The following is a 22,427-nucleotide window of genomic DNA, read 5'->3' as shown; positions in this document are numbered from 1 at the left end:
CAAAACTCCCATCAATTCATACAGTACTACAGTTTTCCTCAAAAATACGTAAACCTATTTCATGTACCTTCACCTATTGTGTAACATTTTTGTGCCCAGTGTTTTTGGTTACATTGTACTACTGCTAAGGCTGAAAGGTTGATCACACAACATAAAAAAACATAAAAAAACAAAAAACAAAGACAGTGTGTTTGAGGGAGAACAGCATAAAAAAAAAAAAAAAAAAAAAAAAAAAAAAAGAGAAGTGAACTAGAAACAAGTGACAAACAAATAAATATACATACATATTTATTTCACCTTATACTCTTCCTTAGTGAATAGATGTAAAGAGGGCTTAAAATCTTGCATTTATTTCACGTGTCAACACCCATCCGTCCCACCACGCTGTCCTAATTTGTTAATATGGCTGTAAAAAGTTTACCTACCTCAACCACCAATCCAGATGTAGCTAAACTGAAGATGCTGGAAGTGAACCTCAAGCCACAGTCAACCAAACTGCAGACCTGCCAAAACACACTTACAACAGCACCTCTAATCTAACACCTACAGCCCAACAGAGCCAGGAGTGGTGGGCCAAGAGTAAATGAAGGCTTAGGGCATCATGGAGGGAGGGGGGGGGGGGGGAGCATCGAGGAGACATTAGGTTTGCTTTAAAACCAATTACCCTGCAAGTTTCTGCTAAATTAATGCGGTGTATGGTGAGCACTGTGAATTAGCAGAACTTACATTTTACCGATTACAAATAAAAATCTCTTAAATATGATGAATTCTATTAAAAGGATATTCATGACAATTCAAAAAGATGAATGTGATGTCCAAAGTTAAAACAAGCTGACATTTCACTGTAAATCTAAAAGTTTTACAATAGCCCTTTTCAGTCGGTTGTTTTGAAAGCCTAGACAAACACGCAATCCTGGCCAAAAGACTACCGGTCACCAGGCAGGAGTCAAATGGTGGAACTACATTTAAAATAAACAGACCAGTGCAAACAAAACATGGACATTCAAAAAGGCATCTGATCATTTTTAATATTTCCTATACTACATTTCTTGAGAATAGTCCAATTGCTTCACAGGGATGACTTCATCCAAACGAATTACTCCACCTCCCATCAAGGCAAAAGCAGGATACATTGTTCCGATGCAGTCAACGTTCCTCTCATAAAGGCATTCCATAGTGTCTGCGTCATAAAAGCCAACTTTTCCTTTATCATAGTCCAAACAAACTCCAATTCGGTTAGGAAGGGGAATGGTGCGTTCATTATACGCTGTTGAAACATTAGAGGCCTTTGGGATAACAAACTTCTTCATTCCTATAGTTGCCAAGGTAAATGGTTGAGATGCATCAAAGGCAACATCTTCACTGCCGCTGTCATGGCCGCTGTCTTGATCATACCTGTAAAAGCGCATGTTAGCACTGGAAATCTAGAATACAAATCTGAAAAACGCAAATCACACGAGACACTTTTTCAAAAACAAGACAATCAAAAAACCTTTAAATAGTGGTGCAGCCCATAAAATTCAGACACTTTAGCTAAACTAAGGTTTCAAAGCACCCGAATCACATCTACTATGAAGCAGAAAACTAGCTATTAAAACTTTAAGCTAATGAAAATTGAAGCTTAGTATACACTACCTTGGGCTACTGATGTCACGAGGATTGTGCAGCCATTCTTGCAATTTGATGTCCGATGCAACTCCAACTTTTACCATGTATGAATAAGGCTCTACAGAGAAGGCCCAGAAGTACTTCCCTTTAGATATGCCAACATCAGCAATGATATAATCCAGGCACATATAGCAGCCCACTTGTACTCGCTCTGCTCCAAGTAGCAGGGGAAGGCCGGCTATGCTTTCCACGGTGTCCCTTCTGTCATTTAACTGGAGATGTTCTTTGTTGTACCCACACTTGTCATCAAAAAAGAAACTAAACACTGCAATAAAAATGAGAAATGGAAAACGGAGTAAGCCAAATAAAATTCACATTAAAATCTAAGGTCCAAAAAAAGTAACGTCCTATGTGCTTTTGTACCAAAATTATAAGTAAGCTTTTGAGAGATCAATTTCGTCAGGTTAAAGCGGTATTTTAAAACGAAAAAGCAACAATTTTGCAGCTTACCAATTCTTAGATGCGATAGCTGCATTGGGTCTCTTATTTTCATCTGGTGCTCCTGACAGCAAGTCTGATTTTAAACATAAGCTGTCTTGCCGATGTGGAATTAGAGGGTTGGGACAAACTATTTACCACTGACAGAGGTGCTTACATTGATCAGCATCAATATAAAACCTTTATCCCAAAAAAAAAAAAAAAGTTTGCTGTAACCGATCACAAAGTGTGAGCAGAAGTTTGGCTTCAATTTGTTAGTGTAGCTAAATCTGTAAGTACATCCAACACTCCCTTCCTCAGACAATGCGGATGTCCAAAGGTGCCCCTGTGCTTCCCCATCCAGGGTGGAGGCACTAACGAGGCGTTACTGGCCAAATGACCAGATGAACAGAAAAGGGGGGGGGGGGGGGTGTCTTAAAGGAAAAAAAAACGAATGCAGCCACCATCGAAGGACTTGTAAGCTGCAATATTACAATATTGGTTTGGGTTTCGTAACACTTAAAGTGGTTGTATACCCTTTGTTTTAATTTTTACCTACAGGTAAGCCTATAGCAGTGATGGTGAACCTTGGCACCCCAGATGTTTTGGAACTACATTTCCCATGATGCTCAGCTACACTGCAGAGGGCATAAGCATCATGGGAAATGTAGTTCCAAAACATCTGGGGTGCCAAGGTTCTCCATCACTGGCCTATAATAAGGCATACCCTGTAGGTAAAATGACCTAAAAAAACTGTACGGTTGAGGAGATCTTCACTTTGCATGCAGAAAGATCACGTCAGTAGCGCATGTGCTGTGATGGCCTGGTTGAAGGTCCGGCAGACGCTGCCAGACCTTGCCAGGAAAAATAAGTAATCGCGGCACCTGCCAAATCAACAGCGCCGGAGCTGTGAACCCAGAAGAATTGCTGAGGGCAAAATGTCAGCTCCCTCGGCGTGGACCGGGATCAGATGCCGGGGCCTCGATCTAAGGTAAGCATTTCATAATGAGCTAGTATGCGCTGCAAACTAGCTCATTATGCCTTTGCCTGGGAAAAAAAAAACCTGTAAGGCAGATATACAACCGCTTTAAGTACATTCCTATGATGAATCCAGCAAGGGGTGCCATGATTGCCCAGCAGAAAGGGCCAAGGGCGATGCTGGTATTAAAACTGGATTAAAAAATAAATAAAATAAAAAAACACCCCCACAAAAAACACGTTTCTATTGAAATAACATACTTAAAATGATGGTAGAGAGGAGATGGTATTTTCTACATAGGTTTTGCTATTGACCAAAAAAAAGTTAATTTTGTTGCCCCATTCTGCCCATCATGGCAACTGGCACAGTAATAAGGTTGTAAAGCAAATTTTACATAAACAAAACCTCAAGTATATAGCGTAGCAGTGGTCTCCAAACTGCGGCCTGGGGGCCAGATGAGGCCCTTTGCTTGCCTTTACGCTGGGCCCTTGGAGCACTATTCCTCCTGATAGGAGACCCTATTCTGCCATCAGACACCAAAAATGAAGCACCATTTCTCCCACCGACAAAATGAGGGCACTACTCTTCCCTAGGACACAAACAATGGGGCACTACTCTTCTCCCCCCCCCCCCAAACACCAAATGTGGAGAGGTTTACTCCCACTGATGCCAGGACAATTTCTACTCCTGCTGGCCACAATCCGGCCCTCCTAAAGTCTGAGAGACAACAAACTGGCCCTTTGTTTAAAAAGTTTGGAGACCACCGACGTAGAGTATGCACAAATATAATTTTCTTTACAAACACGTGAATATATTTAAATTTAAAACGTGTTGGTGTTTTTTTTTATGTATAATTGTAGCAAGTTTCCATCAAAACCAGCTTATGAGCAGTCATCTAATTTGTTTGACAAGCAAATTAATTTCCTCCCGAATCCACCCTGCCATTTACATAGCTTCATATGCTAATAATTATCTGGGATCAATGCAGGCTGCTCTCCAAGAGTCAAGGCAATGTACTATAAACCTATGCGACAGTGAGATGATGCACAGCCACACACTATAGAGAACACCTACATTTTATAGAATTTAAAGACGACACGCCTAAGTAGTATTTAAACAAGTACAACTTTACGTTTGTGTTGAGATAGAGTGTCAAAAGAAAATGTAGAGGTTTATATGGGTGTGAATAACTTTCTAGCTTTATTGCCTTTTGTATAATTACTAGGGTTGTCCCGAAACCACTTTAAGACAGAGTACAAGCACACGTACTTCGAGGAATAGAGTCACTGACACAGAACTACATGAGCAATGTAGAGGGCTCCCTCCCCCACTACAAAACACCTGACAGCATGCAACTACAAGTCCAATCAACTATTACACCAGTGCAGCCTGTTCTCCATTTCATCCTGCTTCTGCAACTTGCACTTTATCGAGCTGCCAGAAGGGGTAGAGGGACCGGACTCACCCGCATTTCTGGAGCAGCTGCTGAGCAACACATACAGTAAGGAGGCATTTTTCCATACATTCATTGTAGAAAGAGCCCACCGTATGTCTAGGAGACCACCAGTTGCAGCACCACCCTGCATGTTTATAGCAAAAAAAAACTCCTCAACTACAAAGACATCATCCTGCGTCTAAGTAGAGTGAAGGGGAATATCCCATTTGGCATTAAAATGATTGCGCCTGCGCTGAATGTCAGCAGAAAAATCTGTGACGACTGCAAACATTTTACAGAAGCCAAGAGGCGACTCCACATCAAACACATTAAATATGCAAAGCTCTTTCCAGCACGCCCGAGTGTGGAAGGAGGCGACAGTATACTTTGAGGATCCGGATGCAGCCATCACCTGGCTTGAAGAGCGGGATGCTCACAGCCAAGTACCCCTATAAACATTCCCTTCATGACCCATTACTCACTGAATGCCTCTTTGGATCCAGAGCATAGGGGAGTACAGCCTCTTTATAGCCCTTTTCTTTGACACTACACTGCTGAATCTACACTTGCCCCAGCCTCCCCCTAGGAAACATGCCTGTGATGCCATGCTATCCATCATGACTTAATATGTGAGGAGGAGGGGAGGAGAAAGCATCCTGCTTTACATCTAAACTTTAGCCTCATTGAACTGCACTTGAATGGAGTGTTATTGATGCTCACATAAAAACCGCCACTAGAGGACACTGTTGCTCAACTTTTGATATAATCCTCACAACTTAACCTTACCTGGAATGTCCAGGGCATGAACAACAAAATTAAAAAGGATGGCTATATTCTTTCCTTAAACAAGCTGATATTATAGTACTGGTAGGAAACACATTGAAGGCAGATTAAAGCTAGCTCTTAAAAACGCCCTTGGATAGGATGGGCATATTTCGTATACACCACCAACTCAAGGAGTTTCTATCCTCCTAGCAAAGTCCCCCCAATTTGAGCCTAACCCATTAGGCAGGTATGTGTTTTTGCATGCATCTATTTATGGGGAACCAATTCTGCTACAGGCTTTTTATGTACCTCCACCATTTCGACTGATTGCCTCGGTTACATGGCACTGTACCTCTCTGTACTGGTGGTGTGGTTAGGCGACTAATATGACACTTAACTCCAGCCTTGACAAACACTATACGACCCCTCCACTGGGAAGAAAGAAAGAAAAAAAAAAAAAAAAGACAAAAGAAATTAAAAAAAAAAAAAAAAAAAAAGATCCATACACCAATTTTTCCCAGCAAGGTGGAATTGGAGAATAAAAAAAAAAAAAAGAATGCCAGTATGGCCAACTGCTTCATATATAATTCCAAAACATAAGGACTATAGGATATGTGGTGAGCGCATAGATCAGTGCACATGCCCTGAAATGTACAATGCTCATTCCAAACAAATTGAAGTGAGGAGGGAAGATGGAGGTTCAGGAGCTCAAAAGGATTTTAAAAAGGAGAACACACAAAAAAAAAAAAAAAAAAAAAAAAAAGAAGAAGATTTAATGAAAAATGGATTCCAGGTCCATTTTAGTGATATTAAAAGTTTTTATTTTTTGTTTTTGTTTTTTAAAACACAACCCCCCCAGATCCCCCTCTTGTCGAGAGTCTCACCAGTGTGCCCCCATAGCAGCTTGCTATGGGGGCAACCGAGCCGGGCTGCAGCCCTGCGTGTCCATTCAGACACTCAGTCGTGGCCTGGCCCTGTCCCCTCTCTCCTCATTGGCTCACTGACTGAAAGCAGCTATAGCCAAATGGTGCCTGCTGCTGTCTCAGCCAATAAAGGAGAGTCCCAGACAGCCAAGGGTCTTAATGCATAGAATACAATAAGGGTAAAAAACCTTCTGCTTTTCAAACCACTTTTAGTGGATGTGTATGGATTATTTTTGAGCAGGAATATCATTAAGTTTCACTTTAAATTTCACTGGGGCCCATTCAGACCAAAGGTATTTTGTGGTGAATTTAATGTGAATTTAATTTGCCTTATGTTAAAATCCGCATTCATGGCCAAAACTGCCACACTCACCACAATGGATCTAAAACCTGCTGCATTTATGTTAGCACATCACAATGCATGTTACACAGGTGTTGGGATGCCATTAAAAGTTAATAGCACAGCTCACCATAGCAAGTAACACAAGTTAATGCAACATAACGGTGTGAACGGGCCCAAAATGCTTGGGTCAATACATTTTCCATTCTACTGAATGAACTGCATTTCAGCTCTTGGTAGATATAAAGAAGCGCAGTTTACCTGGTGCAGGAGGCGTCCTTAGCACAACCTCCTTGCTGCGGGGACTACACACAGACCCTTTGAGTCCCTGCACTCTAAAACAGTAGGAACTGTTCAGATCCAGATCAGAGAGGACTTTGTTGGTATTGGTTGTTTCCACTTCATTCCACATTGGATCTTCGTTTTTGTCAAGCTTTCTGTATTCAAGAACATAACTGTCTGCAAGACCTGAGTCATTAGGCCTGCTCCAACAAATTTTAGCACCGTTGTAGATCTTACTTTCTTTTTCATTAATTTCAGGCATCTCCAGAGCTAAGGAGAGAAAAACATAATTTACTTCAGCGTTAAAGTGGGTGTAAACCTCAGACATGAAATATGAACAAAGCATATGCCTTTAAAGTGTGTATTTCATTCCTCTGCCATCAGCATAAATCACTTTTGACAAGTTTTTCCTGACACCAAGAGTAAAAAGGGGACATGGGAAGGACATCCAGCTGATTGATAGCCTCAATTCTGTTCCTGTGTGCAGTGTGAAGGGGGATGTGTCTTTCCTACAATCAGCTCTCAGAGCACTCCTCACTACAGAGTAACTTTAGCACCCCACCCCCTTTTTCTGACAGCTCAGAAAATCTTTAAATATTCTGCACTTTGAACAGATGTAGTGAGAAAACTGCAGAGATAAAAAACAGGTACAACCTATTCAGGAGGATTGTTTCATCTCTATCACCTGAGGCCAGTCACTTCACTGGGTATGTGAGGGCTTACAACCATTCTGACACAGCGATAATCACAGCACTGACATATTTCTTGATGTTACCGTTGGCTGAATTTTTATACCCATTCCCCAAATAGGATTATTTTTGTATTCACTGTAAAATCCTTCTCTCTGTAATTCACCGACACAGCTTCTCTTTAGACCATTGGGTTGTTCTGCCACCTTCAGGAGAGGACTAGGCATTACATGTTAACATGTGATAATAAAACTAGAACTTTCTAGTTCCACCCAGGGGGCAGTCTTAGGTAACACCCCCTCAGCATGCCACTGCAGCCTCAGTACAAGCAGTATAACAAAGAAAAATGGAGGGGTGGGTGCTGTGTCAGTCGGTGAATTACAGAGAAAAGAATTTTACGGCCAAAAAAAAAAAAAAAAAAAATCCTATTTTCTCTTATATTCACCGACTGACAGCTCCTCTCTTTAAACCATTGGGACGTCCCCAAGCAGTGCCAAAACGAGGGGTGGGAAAACAGCATAAAAAAAAAAAAAAAAAAAAATTCTCATCCACCATGGCATGTGGGAGCTAGAACAAACTACCCACAAAAAACTACAGCGTGTGGAAAGACCACCACAAACAGGGTGCTCCTCAATGGAGAAGCACTACCCTCAAACCGCACCAAAAACTGCAGCAACTAATGCAACAGTGCATCAACTTAAAAAAGGTACTGCGTTTTTACCAAAGGAAAAACAAATTGCAACTATACAGCCTCCTGCAAAACCGGCATCTACCGTGTAGAACTTTGTAAATGTGTGGACGGACGACCAGGTCGCCGCCTTACGCAGCTGAGCGACCGCCGCTTGGTGTCGGGAGGCCGAAGATGTTCCGATTGCCCTCGTGGAGTGGGCCGTGACCGAAAAGGGGGGGCACCTGCCCCTTCAATGCGTAGGCTTGTACTACAATCTGTCTGATCCACCTGGATATGGTGGTCGACAATGCCTTTCTTTGGACCAGCCACCGAAACAGTGAGTCCGACTTCCAAAAGGGAGCCGTGGCAGACAAATACACCTTCAGAGCCCTAACCACGTCCGGAGTGTGAAGGGCCATCTCCTTAGGGTGCTTCGGCTTAGGACACAGAGAAGGTAATACAATGTCCTCATTGATATGAAAAGCCGAGACCACTTTCGGTAGAAGAGACGGTTGCGGACACAACACCACCTTATCCCTATGGATAACCAGATAGGGAGACTTGCAGGACAAGGCCGCCAGTTCCGAAAACCTCCTGGCCGATGTGATGGCCACTAGGAAGACCACTTTCTGGGAAAGTCAACGAGGGAATCTCCCTGATATTTTCAAACGGCGGTGCTTGAAGCGTCGACAACACCAGGTTCAAATCCCAGGGGGGGTAACAGTGGATGCACCGGAGGGACTACGTGTCGTACCCCCCTGGACGAAGGTACTCACTAAGGCATGAAATGCCAGGGGTGGGGGGGAAGACAGCTAAGGCTGATATTTGCCCTTTGATGGTGCTTAATGCCAATCTCTGGTCAACTCTTGCTGGAGAAACAGCAGGATCCTGGATATGGAAAAGGAGCGCGGATGCCATCCTTTCTCCTCGCATGGAGATGTAAGCCTTCCAGGTACGATGGTATATCTTCAAGAAGATTTGTGCTCAACAGCAAACCTAGGTACTCCAGATGCTGGGTCAGCACAAGCACTGACCTTGAGGTTCAACAGCCACCCAAATTCTTGCAGGGTCTGCATGGTGATCGCCACATCCTCCTCCAATTCTGAGGCGGAAGCCAGTACCTTGGTAAAGACTCGGGGGGGCTGATGCCAGACCAAAGGGAAGAGCCACAAATTGGTAATGGGCTTCCGACTGCAAAACGCAGAAACTTTTGATGCCGCAGGCATATGGGTATGTGCAGTTATGCATCCTGGATGTCAAAGGATGCCAGGGAGTCCCCTTGATGGAGCGCAGCGACTACTGACCGAACGGATTCAATCCTGAACCTCTGCACTTTCACAAAGTGATTGAGGGCTTTTAAGTCAAAGACTGGACGTACCCCTTCCTTATTGGGAACCACAAACAGATTTGAGTAGAATCCCTGGAAGCATCCGAGTCCGGAACCGGTACAATCACCCCACGATTCAGCAAATCCCTTACCGCCCCCAACAGGGCCTCCTGGCAAACCGGGGATACGGGTATGTTGTAGAGGAAGAATCTGTTTGATGGCCAACAGAAACTATCTTGTAGTCTGTGGAAATCAGATCGCAGACCCATTGGTCGGATAACCGGGAGGACCACCGGGCTGCAAACGTTTTTGACCGTCTGTGGGTGTCCTGTCGGGCTGGGGACGTTTTGTCGAAGCTCCGGCCTATGGCCTGGCTCCTTAGCTTTCCTGGCCTGTGGGAGTAGTGTACTCTTACCATCTGTGGCATTTTTAATAAGGTCATCTAATGAGGCTCCAAAGAGCCGGTCGCCAAGGAAAGAAAGATCCGTCAAGGCTTTTTAGGATGCCTGGTCAGCCGACCAGCATTTTAGCCAAATTAGGCGCCTCAGCACCACAGCTGACACTGAGGCCCTGGATAACAGGGGGACAGTATCCAGGGCCACATCAGATGTACTTAAGGCCTTGCACTAGTTGGTCTGCTAGTTCCACGCAGACAGGGGGAGCCTGTTGCTCTCCCAATTCGCAGCAAAAATGTTTGCCCACTCAGTCAGTGTCTGCGACACAAGTGCGGATGCCAGTACAGGTCGTATGGCTGACCCCACAACTGTAAACAAGGAACGAGCCACCACCTCTGCCTTCCTGTCCGTGGGATCCTTGAATGCAGGAGTCCCCTCAACCGGGATCATGGTTACTTTATTTAACCTGAATACTGGGGGGTCCACGACCGGAGGAGCCGATCATTTCCTCAAAGGGGTAATGCACCGCCATGTATTTGGGGACCGAAAAGGTCCGTTGCGGGCTACCCCATTCCTTGGAAATGAACTTGTCAAAATAAATCAGATACGGGAACACCTTAGGTGAACGTACTGGCTTGCGGGACCCAAAAAGGGACAGGTACATCAGCAGAGGGATCCGCTGGATCCTGAATCTTCAGGGTATCACGAACAGCTGTGATAAGTGCTCCAATAAGCGCTTTGTCGGGCACGGACTCTGACTCATCCTCACTGTCCTGGTCAGCGTCATCTGATAAGACAGAGGAGGGGTCACAGTCCTCAGCAGGACCAGAGTCTGCGTCAGAGCTCTCCCCAGAGGACAGGGGGGGCCCCACTTTTTAGCATCTTTCTTCCCCCCTCCTTCCCCCCACCGCCTCCATCTTGGCAATGAACGAATTGAAGACCGCCGTCAGGGAGTCCATGGGGACTGCGCCATCCACAGGTGACCCGGTTGCAATTGCCTGGATTTCAGGGGAAGAAACACCAGTTTCTGAAGCCATGCTGACCCTACCCTGTCTGCCACTCGAGGGGGACTTAAGACAGTGACAGTCCCACCCTCCTTGCTGCCGCTGACTGAGGGGTTCTAACCCACTGGACTCACCGCCCTGAGGAGTTCCGCGCTTTTTAGAGCAGTGCCTGTAGACCCCTCGTGCTCCCAAATGCAGAGGAACCAAAACTGTCGGTGGCAGTCCATCAGAACGATCAGTGAAAGAAAAACTCGCCCAGACTACATAGAAGGCTGTCCAGTGCTCAGTAATGACGAAACAGGAAGCTGAGGGCACATGGAACTGCTGCTAGAGCACAAAAATGTGGTCCGGCTTCTAGAAAATGCCCTCCAGTGTCCTGAATAGGGAAGCACCGTGAAAATTGCCGCTTGAAGCCCAGAAGCATGCTGCCCTTGCCCACACTGAAAATGGCTGCCAGCCAGCACCATGAGAGACCAAAACAAACATGTGGCAGAGACACAGCGCTGCACCGACACAGGAAAACCTCACAGGCACCTCCCGGGAGTTAAGCACACAAGATCCAGACACCACCAGCCAGCCAGAACCCAGGGGCACACACAGCTCAGTACCCATGCACAGCCCCCCCCCACCAGGGGAGGAGGAGGGGAGATAAAGAGGGGGTGAGGGCCCCCACCCCCCCCGAATCACCCTCCCAGGGAATGCCCAGCTGCTCCAGCCTGCCGAGACAGGGAGAGCTGTACTTACCAGTCCCGAAGAGCTGGGAGACATTCCATTGTAGACCAACTCCTGATCAGTACAGGGAAGGCTACTGGCCTCGCCATACTGTGACGCAGACATCAGTAGCCCGGTCATATGTATGCCCCAGAGCACAAAGCTCACCGACCACCTCTAGAGCCGAGCCGTAGCTGCGACCTGCACATGCTCGATAGGATGAGTGAACCAGCCCAGCCGGCTGTTGATAGAAGATCACAGAATCATTCATCTTGCGCAAAAAGCAAAGCTTCTGCATAAAGAAAAAAAAAAAAAAAAAAAACACACACCACGGACTGATGGGCCCACAGGGTTCCTAGGTCCATCTCCTTCACTAGGCAAAATAAAACGGAGAGGCTGCTAGGGCAGAGTGTGGGGATTGTAGCCTGGGGATAAACCCCCCCCCCCCCAACCCATTTTGTTACAGAGAGGAGCTGTGTCGGTCGTTGAATATAAGAGAAACATTGATTTTTCACACGTCATGCGACATGAGCTACCAATGTCAGAGCATTTGTCGTACCAGTGAACCCCGCCTAAGGGAAGGCTGAGGCTTTCGATACTAATCACAGAATATCTTCTATTCTTTGAAAAGAATACAAGATTGACAGTGGGGGAGCTGATGCACTGCTCCAGTTTCAGCAGCAGAACTTCATTGCTTACATCACTGTCAAGGGGTGCATGAATCTAAAAATGGTTTTCAAAAACTGAGCAGCAATCACAAGTGGAAAACAAATAACGTCATCAGTGCCTAGCTAATGCCCCAATATTGTTTTTGGCAAGAGCTCAACATTAAATACCGCACGCAATGTCACTGACCCCGCTATAATTTTACATTTCTAATTTTAGTCCTAGAAAAACTCAATTAAAAAATGTACCTTTATTAAATGACAAGTCACTTAGCAGATTTTCTTCCTTGGAAACATCAACAAAATAATCTTCAAAGCTGGAATCTGCAGCTGGGTGAAAAGTTTTCAGGGATTCTGATGCCTTCTGAATCCTTGGTTGGTAATAAACAGACACTTAGTGTTCTTCAGATGACACAGTAAGTAGAAAACAAAAAACCAACAACCACTTTAAATGCAAAAATCTTATTATGCCTCTAAAAGGAGAAGTCCAGTCAAAAACCATCTAAAGCAGGGATATGCAATTAGCAGACCTCCAGCTGTTGCAAAACTACAAGCCCCATCATGCCTCTGCCTCTGGGTGTCATGCTTGCGGCTGTCAAAGTCTTGCTATGCCTCATGGGACTTGTAGTTCTGCAACAGCTGGAGGTCCGCTAACGCCTTATCCCTGATCTAAAAGTAAACCTGCTCCCACCCCCATATTAAAACCCATTTTAAACTTCCCTGGAAAGTAAGAGATGTGTACTTACCTTTTCTAAAGGCAGTCCAGTCACATGATCCCAGCAGCTGGCTTCAGTGAAGAGCTGAGATTGCTGTCAACAGCCGCAATGCCTATGCAGCGTCGTCATCCATAAGCTTACTATGGGGCATCTGTTCTAAGCTGTCCCTCCTCTACACTGAAGCTGAGTGTTGGGAGCCAACCTCAGAATAGGTAATTAGTAATATCTTTTCTTTACAAGGGTAGTTAGAATAGGGCATAGAATGGGAGTAGGAGCAGGTTTAAAAGTAAAAGTAGAACCAATCAAAGCTCATTTGGCTGTACTTTTGTGGATCACAGGTAGTTTTGCACTCCTGTGCCCTGTATTCCGCTGGCGTCACAGAGCCAGCTCAGGCAAGATTGCAACAATGAAGGTGGAAACTGCCCGCATCCCTGAACTGGCACCCGGCTCAGAGAGCCGTTGAGAGCCTGAGCCTGCTGCTTCTACCCCTCCACAGCCCAGCATGCCAGTGAGTGAGGGAGGACAGAGCAGAGAGCTTTGAGAACCAAGCGATCAGCGGTGTCAGTGTTAGAGGCACCAGGCGATAGATGCAGCATCCAGCTTAAAACAAAAAAAAAAAAAAAAAGGGTATTCCCATACCTTTTAAGCTCAATAGTATTTGACTGGACATCTACTTTAAGGCTTTAAGGCTACAGACAATTGCAATCAGTATGTCATGGGTACAGTGCATAGGCTTCTGCATTAACCCCCAGCTCCTTCTGTTATCGGGCTGACGGAAGTAAACATTGAACTACAGTTGTGGTGACAGACATTAGATGTCTGCCTGTAGATGTTCTAAGAATGCTTATACACAAGAATATATGGGCATGGTCAAATTAAAGTTAGTGTTCTGAATTTTTTTTTGAAAATTAGATCTCAAAATGTCTAGTATTCAATAATAAATCAGTCCACGACTGGAGGTTCCTAAAGGTCCGTGTCAACAAGGCTTGGGTTGGCGTTGAGCATCAGTTTGAAAGGCTTCTTAAATAATTAAAAATGTACTAACTAGGTGACCTCCAAGCAAGTTTTGCGTTCACATACACTTGTATGGGAATGCAAATTCCCATCAGGAACCTGGCTATACGCTAACAAAAGGTTTATGTTGGTACCTTGTGTACAGCTGCTTTGCAGTCTGAACAAAACACGAGTGGTCAGTTTCTTTTAACACTTCCTGTGCATAGCCCACAAGCCCGTTATTCTCTAGTAGACCCTGGTATTCTTCCATTTGGTTCTGCAGCCTTTCTAGTCGCGTAGACTGGCAATCCTGTATAGATTTCAGCACAAATGTTTTCCTCTCTTCTAAAATATTAAATAGCTTTTCAAAGTTGTACGTTGCTTCCTCTATAGCTCGTTCTCCATTGCTCTGTAAAAAATAAAATATAGTAAAACTTTCATTTCAATTGATAATATATTTCTGTGTTTAGGGTGTTTTAGGGGCCAAGGAGAACCCAGATTGGAAACCTGAAGTCCTCAAGGCTGAATAGTAGTACTGATGCAGCAGTAAATGTGTCAGAGGGAAAAACCTGTATCACCAACTTTAAATGCCACTTTTGCTCGTAGTTACACAAAAATACACACAGAGGTATTTAGAAACAAACCCTCCTGCGCTGGAAACCAACACCGTGCTAAACCCCCCCCCCAGATCACCTACGGCCCTCCCTTTCAAAAAGCCTTTTTCCTGTGCGAGTGGCGGGGGCTCTCGATCCTGTGGGATCCCTGGAAGGAGAAATGGGGAGGGGGGTTGAGGGGCTGTCGGGGAGTGCGTAAGCCAGCGCTTACTTCCCCAAAGAAGAGGGGGGAAGAAATTTCGGCATGGGGGTGGGGTGGAGCCTGTGGGGAGAGAGAACCCAATCCCCCCCCCCCCCGACTTATCGGAGAAGCATCTGCTTCCAAACAACGTGGCTCTGAGAAGCATGGAGACATGAGTACTCAATATAACACCCAGTGGTGACACATAGGCATGGCAGCATACTAATTTAAAGGAGACATTTCATAAGAAATTTTTTTTACATTTCTTAGAAAACTCCACTTACCTTTTCCCACCGCAGGGTTTTCTGTGGTAAACCAACAGACCCGATCTTCACCCTTCATGGTGGGCTCCGTTAAACCCTCAGGAGCTGGGAATCCAAAAAGGAAAACCCACCATCCTGGGCCTGCAATAGCACCCTGGCAGTAAAAACTTTATGGCCTTAATACCAAAAAGTACTGCATCCCAGGGTCCAGCTTCCCAAAGGAGAGCATTCACAGGCAAAAACCTAGCTTCTTCAGATACAAGGCCTGGGTACCATTCAATTCGGCCATAGACACTCTAAATGGATCTGTCTGCATAGCTGGCCCCAGCAAGGATTGCTCCAGTATAGCTCAGCACATCTTTACTCGTGACCAACACCTAAGACACTGGCGAAAAAAAAAAAAAAAAAAAAAAACTGGAGGTGATCCCACCAGTGGGAGCAGTTATATAGGGAGTGGACTTTTTAATTTAGGGCGTGCCAGTGTCCATCACCTGAAGGTGGCCTATAACCCACATAGTAACTACTATGGCTCTGTGTACCCCGATGTATGAAAATAAAATAAAGCATTAGAGTGCAGACATTTAAAATTAAAGCAAGCATATACAGCTGTAGCACGTTTAACCCTTGACCTGTCATGGTGTATTGTATACAACCCCAGGAACCTAAGAGGGTCAGCCATGGGATATATCCTTGGCAGAGTCAAAACAATGATTGATATTTTCAAGCTACCCACTCACCTTCGTGTGCTTTATCAGGATCTGCAGTTCAGAAATTTGGGTCTGAACTTGGCTTTCTTTGCTGATAAGATAGCTGATACCTTTTGTAAGTTTTTCCTATAAAGACATAGGATGAAAAAAAATATATAAAAAGCCTCAAAACAGCAAAACAAGAAGACACAAGATTTAAAAGGTACTTTAATGCATGATTTTGATGCTTTCATAAGACAAAAACAAAAACAAAAAAAAAAACACACTTCATTTTTATCCCGATTGTTCTCTTTAAATGACAGTCTAGATCAGTGGTCTCCAAACTGTAGTCTTGGGGCCAGATTCGGCCCTTTACTCGCCTTTACCCAGCCCACCACTGACACCAACAAAGGACGCACTATTCCGTCCACTGACACCAATGATGGGGTAAAATTCCTCCCACTGCCAACAAAAATAGGGCACTAATCTTCCCACTGACACCAACTATTTATCCCCTAAATACCAAAGTTTGGATGTAGTTTACTCCCACTGGGAACAGTCCAGCCCCCCTAAAGTACAGTAAACTAGCCCTTTACAAAATTTGGAGACACTGGTCTAGACCACAGACTAAAAAAAGGCAGCAATAGACATTTGAAAATAGCCAGATAGGTAAAAATATATTGATGAATGCTAAAACCACCACCAGCTGGCCACCATATCATGAGACGATGCATGACCAATCCCTGACCCTAGATACCAGTCACCTCCATTAGAAAAAAAACGTGCAAGTGTCTCCAAAACAAGAAATAGTTGCCAGCGTCCCTAACCAATATAACTATAGGTTTTTAGAGCACGATGCTAGCCACAGCACTTAACCACAAACTACTTTTTCTAGAACCAATTAGAAAATAAAAATCAAGCCACATTGAGCCAACATTGTTGTGCATCAGACTGCACCTCTTGAACACCGCTGCAGTGTATATAGTAAAAGCCTAAGGGTGTGTGTTCAGACTTGTTCGCCTTAATGAATCGATGGTTTTTATGTACCCATTCAGGTCCATGGCAATGCAAAACCTGCTTGATGCAGGTCAAATGCAGATGAGGAGATAGCTGCAGATCAAATGCAACAGTTAAGGAATTCTGATCACATAATGGTCTTAAACCAATCCTTTAGATAAAAGTTCAAAGCCAAAGGGCTAATATATTTGATTATAAACTTCTATTTCTATTCCTATCCTATAATTTAAGTCTTGCATTAATGCATTACAATCCAGTAACATGAAACTAAACATGTCAGGATGGAAATATAGAAGCTGAACTCTTCCTTCTAAAAAGAGGTAGTTCCCTGGCAGTCATGATTGGCTTTCTCTAATAATCTCAGTCACTGACCTGGTATACAGATGAGGACGTCTGACATTTCCCCAGAACGCCGGATTGGCTTAAAGCCAATGGATGTGCATAACAGGCAAGCAACTGGTATTTTTAAAAAGGAGCTCCGCAACTTCTCTAAAGAGGTTTACTTTAACTGAAGTCAGACCAGCAGAAGACAAACCTAGTGGTCACCATAGCTGCTGCTCTGTGCGAGATAAAAGGATAGCTCTGTAGGAGCTGCATTGTTTTCCTTTTAAAACTGACCATCTAATCCCGGTTTGTTGCAACAGATCCAATCAGCTACATAACCTCTGGGGAATTTGCAGCATCATTGCTTAAGGTATCTCTCCCCCCACCCCCCCAACAAAAAGGAACATTTATAAAAAAAAAAAAAAAAAAAAAAAAAAAGCAGGAGGGACAACTCAGAACTTTAAATAGATTTGGCTTTGTACTGGTTCCATTCTTACTAGCAATTCAAAAACATGAAAGAAGGTTTTCATAACAATGGAGTCTCCGAGCGGCTGTATTTAGTCTTCTTTAATGCCAGAGGCAGACAAGCTCACCTTCAATGTTTTGTAGGCATTGCTCATTGTTGTCACTCTGTGGTTAGCATGTGAACCTGCAAGTTTACACAAGTGACACACCGGCCTCCTGCAGATCTCACAGTACATGTTCACCTTTTCTGACTCGTGTTCTGGACACATAAGCACCTGCAAAACAAAAGGAGACATTTCATTTACCAAACCATTACAGATATCTGTGTATACATGTTCAAAGCAGGATTTCAAGTTCTAATTTTAGATGTTTTAAAGAATAAGTTACCCCAGCTTCTCCCCAGGGGGGTGGAGAGAAAAAAAAAAGGGGGGAGTGACGACACTTCTCACTGCTTTTCAGTTATGTCTGCTACACCGTTGGCCACCAGTCCACTTTCAAGTTCCTGCCCTGCAGACTTCCAGTTCCATGTAATGCACACTACTTGTAAGCCCAGGTATTCATGAGAAAACATGTTGGAAACGGGTACATGAATTTTCTGCAGAAGGCATGGTGGAGGCCAGCTCTGAGACCACAGTATCCATACCATACACTCCATCCTCAGTATTGCCAACTCACCTTTGCTTCCTGCTGAGCACCTGAACGGGTCACACAGACAGGCATCTCTCCATCGCACAGCAGTCCCCTAATGGCCTGCTGAAGAACAGGTCCATGGCACCACAGCAGACAGAATATTTTGCCAGTACACCAAGAGCTTTTTAATAAGACAGCCTTCTGGACGTTTGTGGAGCATGTCGGATACCAAAATGCAATGCTTTGAGTCAACCAGGGGTCTCTTCAATAGGCAAAGTGACACATCACAGTAGGCGATTCCATAGCTACTAGACAGCCCAACACCACCTATGGAATCCACCCACTGTTGTCCATCACAAGGGAAGTGGGCCAGCAAATTATCTAGGGATCCTATCATTCTGGCCACCAATTATTTGAGACAATACACTTTCCCCTCTCCCCCCCCCCCCTTCTTTCTTAAAAAGGACCAGATGGGAAACTTAGACAATATTCCCCATCATTGGGCTGTCTAGCAGCTATGGAAGCTGCTCACTGCCCTCAATCTCAAAGGCGGACTTGGAGATCTAGTTACAAGTTGCTTATACACTGGCGGCTTACGTCCTAGCAACCAAGATAATGCACGGCATTTTAATGGATTATTATATTAGAGTTGATCTAAAAACGCTATTTTTCAAAGCCATGGTGACGCATTGTGAAAAGTGGGAAGAGAAAAAGGAAAGAAGAATCAATCACAAAATGCTTTGATTTCCCCCAGCTGTTCTATGCGAGCATTCCACACAAATGTCAACATGTAATGAAAATAAAAATGGACATGATCAGTAGTAACTAGGGCTGAAGCGATCAATATTATCGATAATAGATAATGAAAATCGTTGTCAATGATTTTCATTATCGATTAGTTGGTCCACACCATGCGATCAGAGGAGCGGGCCGCGGCCTTAGGCAAGGCCACGGCTTCGGCCTAGCTCCGGAGCTGGCGGCCATCTTGGTACACCCGGCGGCGGCGAGCCGACGTCACCCCCAGCGTGTTGTTCAGCCTGTGTCAGCCCAAGTGAAGGAATTCCGGAGGAGTCATGCTGGATGCCTTGCCTGCCCTCATTCAAAAAACTGCTTTTATGCAGGTACCACTACATTTATTACCTAATCTAACCTAATGACTATTAGATAGTAGTTAGTTACTATCTAATCCTATCCAAGCCTTTCCACTTGCTCGGCACAGCCACATTTTTTTTTTTTTTTTTTAAATCAACAAAAAAAAAAAGGTACAACACTATCTCTCCCCCTCCCCCCCCCCCCCCCCCTAATAAAATGCAGCTTATTACAAGCATAAAAACATAGCATATCACTGACGATTTGCGCCAATAGGCATCCCGGGACTCATCACGGCGGTCTGTTTGGAGGAACTTTGATCGGTGGTGAGCTTGGCGCAAATCAGTGATATGCTGACTATGTTTTTATGCTTGTAATAAGCTGCATTTTATTGGGGGGGGGGGGGGAAGATAGTGTTATACCTTTTACTTAAACAATGTGGCTGTGGGGGGGCGGGGATAGTGTTATTTTTTGCTGAGCCGAAAAATTGATCCGATCCATGAGTTTTTTGATCCGTTGCACCCCTAGTCCGCACCTTCCCCCCTGCCGGTCCGTTAGAATCCTGTGTATCCTCCCGTGTCCTACACATGCACCACGTCCATGAGCACGCATCTACGCCTGCTTGCATTCTCCACCCAGCTGGCATTCCGCCAGCAATGCGTCTGCGCTTTCGGCTCCTCCTCCCCCCCTCTAGCCAGCAGCCTTCCGATAGACCTGCCGCAGAGCACAGGCGTGGCAAGCCCTCGCCGGGCCGCTTTCCAGCGCTGCCGTGATTGGAGGTTGTGCTCTGCACATGCGTACATCCATCTCCCGGCTTCGGGGTGCCCTTCGCTCAATTCGGAGAAGTCGGCCGTGTGGCGGGTCTGGACTGAGACTCTGCCCCACACCACCCTAAGGAGGAGCCACTGTCACCATGAAGGGGTGAGAAAACCCGAGACACCGGAAGGGGGGGGGGGGGGGGGGGAAGCACTGAGAGGAGGTGGGGCAGTGACACCATGTGAGAGGGGAGTGTATGTATGTATGTATGTATGTATGTATGTATGTATGTATGTATGTATGTATGTATGTATGTATGTATGTATGTATGTATGTATGTATGTATGTATGTATGTATTGTATGTATGCATGCATGTATGCATGTATGCATGTATGCATGCATGCATGCATGCATGCATGCATGTATGCATGTATTGGATTATGAAAATAATCGTTAGTTGCAGCCCTAGTAGCAACTTCTTGCAAAGTGCATTCAATCACAGTCCTTACGCAACAAAAAGGTGGAACATATGAACCTTTCTGGACACTTGCAAAGCAGTATCACTTAGGTTGTCCAATAGCCTTAACCAGTTGTAGATCACGCATTGTTCCCATCTCACTTTACTTAGCCCGATAAAAAAAAAAAAAAAAAAATGCTCAAAGCACCACTCGTCCTATGTGCAACATAATTCTGGTACCGTCTATCACTCGTTATAGACCTGTCCCATTATGCAGGTTTCTGAACACAGGTTGTTAAATCCCCCCAGAACACTTTCCCCCCATCCTAATCAATGCTTGCTAGGACCATTTCCTAATCCAGATCTAGACGAAATTTATCAGATTCTTACAATAAACTCTTTGCAGCCAGAAAACAAAATAGCCACACAGTGGGCGAGGGCCACACCTCAAATTGACAATCTGGATTTGTGAAATAAACTTTGCCCTACAGGAAATTTTTACATCCACAGACGATGCCCATCTAAATACAATAAGGTTTTGGGATTGAAGGTTACAATAATCTGAAACAGATGTATAAATACATTGTACCTGAACAGTCACTTCCCTGTATTAAAAAGGCAAACAGATTAGATCTGATCTTAGCACTCTTCTTCCACATATAGGACGTTCAGGCCTGGTTCACACCTAGCCAGTTTGCTTGTGATTGGTTTTCTGCAGTGCTGTTTGCAGAGTGTTTTGCATTTAATTAATTTTATGCTTTTTTTGTAGGGGGAGATTAAAAAACTAAAAATTGCAGCAAAAAAAAAAAACGCACTACATGCTTTTCTGCAGCTTCTCCACTGAAGTCTATTGAACCAAAAACCATGGTTATTTGCTTAAAGTCCCTGACCCTTTCCAAAAACAGCAGCGAAACGAAAACCACATACACTGTCTGAAAATTCTTTTGACCAAAGAAGTTTTCTATTTCCAAATTTTCCTGTCACTGGTTGAAAATGAACGTCAATTTGACCCACTTTTTTTAAGGTTATTAACCGATCAAACAATTGGCCAACTAATCGATTATGAAAACAATTGTTAGTTGCAGCCCTAATATTTACACATATACACACAGCAAGCATTGCATCCATGATCATCAGATTGCAGGTGCAATGCAGGCATCTTGTAGACGGTCTGTGTAAGCTGTCTGCTTGTACGAGTAGTCCATTACACACTGACCGAAAGCATCAATGAACTACCTAGAGCACTCGACAGCACCCTGGTAGTTCATCGAGAACTATAAGCCGACACCTGCAAAAGGTTGCCAGTACTTGTAGTTCTCCCAGTCACAGAATTATGAATTAATGACGCAGCCGTCTCGCTGTCACTATAGGCAGGGGAATGTGTTAGATGCTGCAGGCAGAAGAGGAAACATGTAACATGTTCCCAAAAGGTGAACTTATCCTTTAAAAGCCTTCTATCAGGATTAGAAAAGCAATAGGCTGTGCTACAACTAACCACATCTGGGAGATATGACTACAAGGCAATAACTGTACAGAAAAAAAAAAAAAAAAAAAAAAAAAAAATTTACACTTCGTAGCACTTTTAGTACTGTTCAATATAAAAAAAAAAAAAAAAAAAAAAACTACGCACACACCCCTAACTTTATCCACTGATACATTTCATATTTTGCCTGCTATGATGTGATCTAATGTTACACCTCCTCTATAGGTCATCTAGTCATTGTGAAATCCATATATGGTTCAGATCCACTATACCATCATTCATTTCAAGACACCAACGGAAATGATTCTAAACTTAGCAGTATTCATCTGCAGTAGAGGAGACAGAATTTACAGCAGCAGACAGCATGTGTTGCTCTATTGCACAAGTAGCTCTACCCAACACACAAGTGTTATAAAACAGCGTGCATGTCTAATCCTGCTTTAACTAGTGAGAAGACAACCAACTGAACTAAGTCAATGTCA

General features: G+C 44.3%; 1 protein-coding gene across 3 annotated transcripts in view; it reads right to left on the bottom strand.

The window, feature by feature from the left end:
* Nucleotides 1–216: 216 nt before the first annotated feature.
* TRIM36 (tripartite motif containing 36) overlaps nt 217–22,427 on the bottom strand; it is a 119,699-nt gene continuing 97,488 nt past the window's right edge. For all 3 annotated transcript variants that reach the window (XM_077462257.1, XM_077462259.1, XM_077462256.1), the window contains 7 exons: nt 17,658–17,804; nt 15,775–15,870; nt 14,135–14,388; nt 12,520–12,641; nt 6,789–7,079; nt 1,636–1,933; nt 217–1,395 (listed from right to left, as the gene is read on the bottom strand). In XM_077462257.1, coding sequence (XP_077318383.1) covers nt 1,041–1,395; nt 1,636–1,933; nt 6,789–7,079; nt 12,520–12,641; nt 14,135–14,388; nt 15,775–15,870; nt 17,658–17,804 — 1,563 coding nt within the window. In that variant the 3' untranslated portion in view covers nt 217–1,040. The remainder of the gene's footprint in view (nt 1,396–1,635; nt 1,934–6,788; nt 7,080–12,519; nt 12,642–14,134; nt 14,389–15,774; nt 15,871–17,657; nt 17,805–22,427) is intronic.

Source organism: Lithobates pipiens, unplaced genomic scaffold (genome assembly GCF_037356315.1).
Source record: "Lithobates pipiens isolate NorthernLeopardFrog02 unplaced genomic scaffold, aLitPip1_a1.2 Scaffold_3, whole genome shotgun sequence".
NCBI classification, from domain to species: Eukaryota; Metazoa; Chordata; class Amphibia; order Anura; family Ranidae; genus Lithobates; species Lithobates pipiens.
Note: the sequence above shows the minus strand (reverse complement) of the source record. Positions and strands in the feature narration are given on the sequence as shown.